At 40.2% G+C, this 6,358-nt stretch overlaps 2 protein-coding genes across 2 annotated transcripts in view; both read right to left on the reverse strand.

Annotated features, from left to right (window-relative positions):
• si:ch211-212o1.2 (uncharacterized protein LOC492735 homolog) overlaps positions 1 to 293 on the reverse strand; it is a gene marked incomplete in the record, with an annotated part of 35,571 nt that extends 35,278 nt beyond the window's left edge. Inside the window, 1 exon segment of the mRNA XM_035665839.1 lies at positions 1 to 293. Within this exon segment, the coding sequence (XP_035521732.1) occupies positions 1 to 35 (35 nt within the window).
• A 4,058-nt stretch (positions 294 to 4,351) lies between these two features.
• znf423 (zinc finger protein 423) overlaps positions 4,352 to 6,358 on the reverse strand; it is a gene marked incomplete in the record, with an annotated part of 130,597 nt that continues 128,590 nt past the window's right edge. Inside the window, 1 exon segment of the mRNA XM_035665099.1 lies at positions 4,352 to 5,308. Within this exon segment, the coding sequence (XP_035520992.1) occupies positions 5,279 to 5,308 (30 nt within the window).

Genomic DNA, 6,358 nt, shown 5'->3' on the forward strand with positions numbered 1-6,358 from the left:
CTGATGTCGGTCTCGGAGAGAAGCGACGCCGCCATATCTCCTGCCCGCTGCCGCCCCCCCGCCCCCTGCTTTGGCTCTCAGCTATAACGCATTAATTATAGATGTGTGTCGGTCGGTGCTCGGTTCTGTGTGTGGCTGCGGTGTCTGGATGGAGCAGCGAGGCTCAACCGACTGATGATAACGGGGATGTACCGGAGCAGCCTCGCACCACCCGGAAATGCACGGAGCTGCGCGGACACACGGAGCCGTTTCACTGTCGGTGTGTACCGGAGGAGTGCCTGCACATGTGTCTGCCTGCAGAGGTTTGCGCCAACAAACTTTATCTCTGCGTCCAGTTCAAGTGTCAGCTTCAGGGACCGTCTGCATTTTGCAGTTATGGTGGAAAGTGGAAGTGGAACCTAAAATTCACTTCCTGTCTGTCCTCCCTCATACTCACTGGATGCAACCAATTAAAGCTGCAGTTGGTTACTTTTATAAAAATAACTTCTAACTCACTTTAACCATATTCTGACCAGGGGTCGACCGATAATGGGCTGATAATTGGTAAAAGGTAAAAGGTAAATGGACCTGTACTTGTATAGCGCCCTTCTAGACTTCCGATCACTCAAAGTGCTTTTACACTACGTGCCACATTCACCCTTTCACACACATTCACTCAGTGATGGCCATCGAACAGAAACTAACTCATTCATTCACATTCACACACTGATGACGCAGCATCGGGAGCAGTTCGGGGTTCAGTATCTAGCTCAAGGATACCAACAACCAACCAACCATCCTCTCTCTCTTTCTCTCCCCGTTTCAGTTCTATTCAATAAAGAAAATATATATAAAAAAGAAACTAGCTGTCACTAATTCTAACAGTAATACATGAAAGAGATCATCCTGCAGGCCCGGTGGATTCTTGTCAATGCCATTAGGAGCCCTGGGAGAAACCAGAGGAACCTGACCTGAACCCAACCTGTCTCACGTACTGCCAGGACGTAGTGAAAGTTTCAGCAAATAATACAAGTTATTTTTATTAAAAGTATCTACTGCAGCTTTAAATGAGGACACTTAAAGGTCCAGTGTGTAACATTTAGGAAGATCTGTCTGCAGAAATATATAAAAAACATAATATTCATTGTATGTTTTCATTAGTGTATAATCTCCTGAATACATTAATCTCGTTATCGGTATCTTACACTGAGCAGTTTTTATCTACAGCAGGCGCGGGTCCTCTTCTACAGAGTCAGCTGACATTCATATAACTGACTTACTGACATATTTGTTGAGCTGAATTTTTTGGATTTTGAGCAGATTATTTCCTGTTTAGGAAATATTTTATACAATTCTCTGTCTGTATTTGGTATTTTTTTTATAATTTCTTAACAATCACAAGACTTCTTTTTTGACAAATTTAGTGTTTTCTCTGACACTTGTCATTGTTCTATTAGTCAATTTACTCTTCTCTTACAGAGGTGAACCAAATGCTGAGATATCGGCCTACTGTGTATATTTGTAAAGTTTTCTTACACATATTAAAATCAAGAAGGCCTTGCGACCCCCCATAAAGTTTTGGCGACCCCTAGTTGGGGCCCGCCCCCCATGTTGGGAACCAGTGTCCTATACAATTACAAGGCTGAGCTGTATGGTTACAATCTGCAACTTCACCACTACACGAGATGCCACACAATCAATCAATCAACAATCCTACACACTCCTTTAAATTAAAAAGGGTATGAAAGAGAAACAAAGTTTATTCAGGTCTTTTGTGTTGTACTGGTGGCCTATTTCTATTTTGATAACTATTTGCAAAGGAACTGCGTAAGGAATATTGTCTCTTTGTCATGTCTTCATTATTAATAATTAATATTAATTATTAATAATGTATATATATATATATATATATATATAAATTCTTTAAATACAGGATACACTGTAAAACTGTTTACATACTGTCAATATGCAGTCATTTATTTATGTATATTTACAAGAACACAGTAATGAACTGCACTGTTATTTCTAGCAATACGCTGTAATTCTAAGATACAGTAAGACACTGTCAATGGAAGCTGCTGCCAGTTAATTACTGTAAACCTACAGGGAAAAGTCAACGTGACAAACTAAACAGGGTCGGTGAGCGTTGTTCAAGTGGTACATCATTTGAGTCGTGGCCGTGTTGTACTTATACACAGCTTCGCAGTGTTGGCAGTGAACTAAGTCATTGTTTAAATCAAAATGGTCCCACACCACACTTCGCCGTGACCTCGTCCTCTTCATGATTACTTTTGAAACACGGAAACTCGCAGGTACCTGAGTAGGCCTGTGGCGTTTTTTTTTTTTCAAATATTGCCCCCGTGTGGTAAAATGTTTAATTGCTGCCACATAGCGAAATTCATTGCATTCCTCAAGACTCACACTACGCAACAGAACCTGCCTTAGTTTTATCGATGAAAAATTAACGTCATCGACGAAATTCTTCATGATCAGTTAATTGATCGTCGATTAATCATGCCCATCCCTACTCCATACTAAATGCTAAATACAGTTTGAATGGCCAGGATCATTTATAGCCTATTTTATAGTTATTAACAACATTTTACACACATTTTGTAGGGCAGTTGAAGTTGCACTGTACTGTGATGTTGTTCCCTTTTTCGCTGTAAAGACAAAATAATGGCAGCATTCCCAGTGAAATCATTTTCTTCACTAGACGCCATGATAATAATATGATAATAATATAAGAAGAATTGACAGCTGTTGGATCAACTATGGTTTCAGGGTCATAATGACACTGTAATCTGATTACAACCTTTTCATGTAATGTAAGAGATTGCAGTTTGTATCTTTATTATGTAACTGTGTTATATGTAATGCTGCTGTTATCTTGGCCAGAGCACGCCTGTGAAAGAGACTTTTAATCTAAGCAAGGCACTCGGCTGAACTGAATTATTGTTGTATTATAAAAATATGTTACCATTCAAAAGTTATTCGCAGGGACATTAGAAGTGATTTCTTACTGACATGAGTGAAACTGAGGACTAGCACACACTAAAAGTCCCAAACAAGCAGCATGTGTCTTTTCCCCATCAGCGGATTCATTCTGAGATGATTGTGTTCAATGCCACAGTCAGTCCCTGGGTATAACAGCAGCGCTCTGACACAGTCTGTCCTCTGCTCTGTGGCAACAGAATGGAAGAATTTTGTTCTGTGTTAAAGCCTCCAGCATCCTTCATACAGCAGTGTGCGAATTGGTCAGCATTAACTTTGTTAGCACTTTGGTTTTAAGGTGTCACCTCGACAGTAATTGTGCCCCGGAGATTATAATTGCATGGCTTTACCTTCGTATAGAGAGGGACAGCAGCTTCCCTGACTCCAGTGCAGTCTTGGCTCGTGTTACAGGATGGAGGTGTGTGAGGTCTTGTTCACTGGGTTAGTATTACTTGCAGGTACTGAATACTGTAGACGTACAGAAGGCTTTACACTGCAGTGACATTAACACTGAACAGGGTGCAGCGTGGCCTTCCTGCTCAGATAAACATCAGAGAGGGACGATTCCGGCACACCTGCACACATTCAACAATGCTCCCTTCCCGTTAGGTGGTGGCTGTCGACATTTGAAGTTTTTATGTCTGAACTGAGATACATTTGGAATATTTAAAAGGTGTGAAGAAAATAATCAGATTAGAGAAAAGTCAGAAAAAATAAACCTAGCACAGAAATGTTATTTTCTCCTTTCCTATCGCATTAATCCCCTGTGACCCCATAGAAGGGTCTTAACACACACGTTAGAAGAAGCAGCATGCATCATGTTTTTAACACATGATGTAAAGCAGCCAGGGATGGATGTAGAGAAATATTCGTGGGGTGGTTTGAGGGGCAATTATCTGAAAATATTTCCATTACTAACATCATATCAAAAAGCCAAACAGCAGTGTTTATGCATTTTATATCTTCTTATCAACCGTTTGCACATATTTGCCCCTACCTTTGACCTTTGCTGTCATTTTGTACCAAATAAATATTTTTTTTTAAATAGAATGTGTTGGGGATTTAATGGCAAACAATCACATGTATCAATATTTGCTTGTTAAAGCCCCAAATATAAAGATATTTCACTCAAAAAATGTATTATTTTTTTAATTAATTTAAATAGATTTTTTAAATTTGTCACCAAACTGGGCATGAAATATGCTACACATGCCTTTTAAAATCTGACCTCAATTTGTATTCATTCTTCATCACATGTAGCTCTGATTCAAAATCAGTGTCCATCTGACTTGGTGAGTACAGCAGTCGGATCTTCAGCGGGTGTGCATGCAGGCTCACAGATTCACATCTTTTGAATAAATTCACATCACACAAATTCTTTATTTGTCATTTATTTATTTGTTTTATCTTTTTTGTCTGTACTAGATTATTGCAATCTGGTTAATTCACATTTAAAAAGCAGTCATTGACCAGACGCACTGAAATCGATGATATTCATTTTTACAATAACCATTATAGGCCCCATAGAGACTGGAAAACCCAATCCAAAACAAAAGAAACATCTGTATGGTTTTTCTGCACTTTATTTTGTTTGATGTCTTTTTTTAATAGTAATTACAAAAAGGAAAAAATATATAACAATAATCATAAAAAGGAGAGTTGGGGGAAAAAACTCAGGAATATTACGACTGGCAAACAAACAACCACAACACAGCACAAGTACCTACGGCGAGAAATGAAAGGTACAAAAATGAAAACGAAGAAAATAAGCGCATATGGCAGAAAGAAAAATCAAAGAAATTGGCACCTATGAAGTTCAATACAATAAGCAACTGAGGGGACGAGAAAGTGAAGCTTTTTCCTACAATCTATTAAAAAAATCCCAAAACAAAGGGTGTTCTTGCTTTTTTTTCTTTTCTATTTGTTAAAAAAAATAAAATGCCTGACCTGGGGAGCAATGGGTGGGAGGAGAGGGAAGGAGAAAGGGAGGGAAGAAGCTGGTGGGGGGGGGGGAGACAATAAAAAATACTGCACGTACAATACCTTTTTTCACTTCTCTCTTTCCTTCATCTAGCTCTTACCGTTTCTCTCACCCACTTTTTCCTTTCTTTATTTAATAGCATATCCCATTAATATTCCTTTCCCCCGCTGCTCCTAATAGCCGCGCCCAGTGGCGCGATCGTTAGAGTTTTACATGTGAGTAGCAAATGACACTTTGATTGGCTGTGATGTGGAGATGGGAGTCCCCTGCCGGCTCCGGGTCGGGGGCCCCGGCTGAGCCGAGAGATCCTGCCGGGCCTCGGTCTCACTGCGCGTGCTGACTCAGTGTGTGGTTCTGGAGGGAGAGAGGGAGAGGGAGAGATAGAGAGAAAAAGTGAGAACACATGATGAGAGAAATAATGGGCTACGTGAGCATGGTGCTTTCCACTTGCACCCCCACCCAATAAAAGAACAGAAGAGAACAGAAACACAACTGCCTCCCACAGTACAGACAGCAAGGCCTCCTCGCTTTCTACACAGTCTGATGAAAGAGGAGAAAGAACAAGAAAAAGGAAGAAAAGAAGACAAAACAACTCTACAATATAAACCAGGAGTACAGAGGGATTGTTGCTCACACTAAAGATACTGAAAGATATAGAAGATAAATATTGTATATATCTTAAATCCCTGCATGTGAACACAGAGGAACTGCTTATGTGAGACACTGTCAGTGGGCTGTTCTCTGAGACACATCTAGTTTTGCACATTTTCGCACACCTCAAACACCCCCAAAAACTATCCAATAGAAGCAGACCGTTTTGGTCAGAACCAAATAATGACATACATCATCATACATCATATAGTATTTGTTCTGTTTTTGTTTTATTTCCTATCTGTGGGAACCCGGCGCCTCGATTTGTTTATTCAGATCTGTGAAACCCTCGTGTCCTTTGATATTGTGATTAATATTTTACAGAGACCGTCTCCGTACCTCGGAGACGCCTACACTCACATCTCTCCAAAGGCATCAGCGCGCTACACATCAATACATAATCACAAAGCAAAAAAACACCTTTTTCAAAATTAAAATTCACTGCAGCAGCGGGAGCACAAAGGAGAGCACCGCGGCCATCTCCAGGTAAAAACCAGAGTGCAGGAACCGAGGTTCAGAGACGGATTTGTATGCGGAAATGGCGTAAAGGTAGGAACAGACGAAAACGGACAGTATACTCTGCGCACACACACACACACAATAATATGTTAAACTTTCTTACTGAAGATAAATACACACAGAAATACATGTTAACAGTCCTGTGCAGACTTGTGGAGTGTCGGGAATGTTATACACAAAAATGTGCAAAAGCATGCACGTTTCACAAACACACACACGCACAAGTGCACACAC

Source organism: Morone saxatilis, unplaced genomic scaffold, assembly GCF_004916995.1.
Source record: "Morone saxatilis isolate NCDOM2014 unplaced genomic scaffold, NCSU_SB_2.0 Contig2, whole genome shotgun sequence".
Classification (NCBI taxonomy): Eukaryota; Metazoa; Chordata; class Actinopteri; family Moronidae; genus Morone; species Morone saxatilis.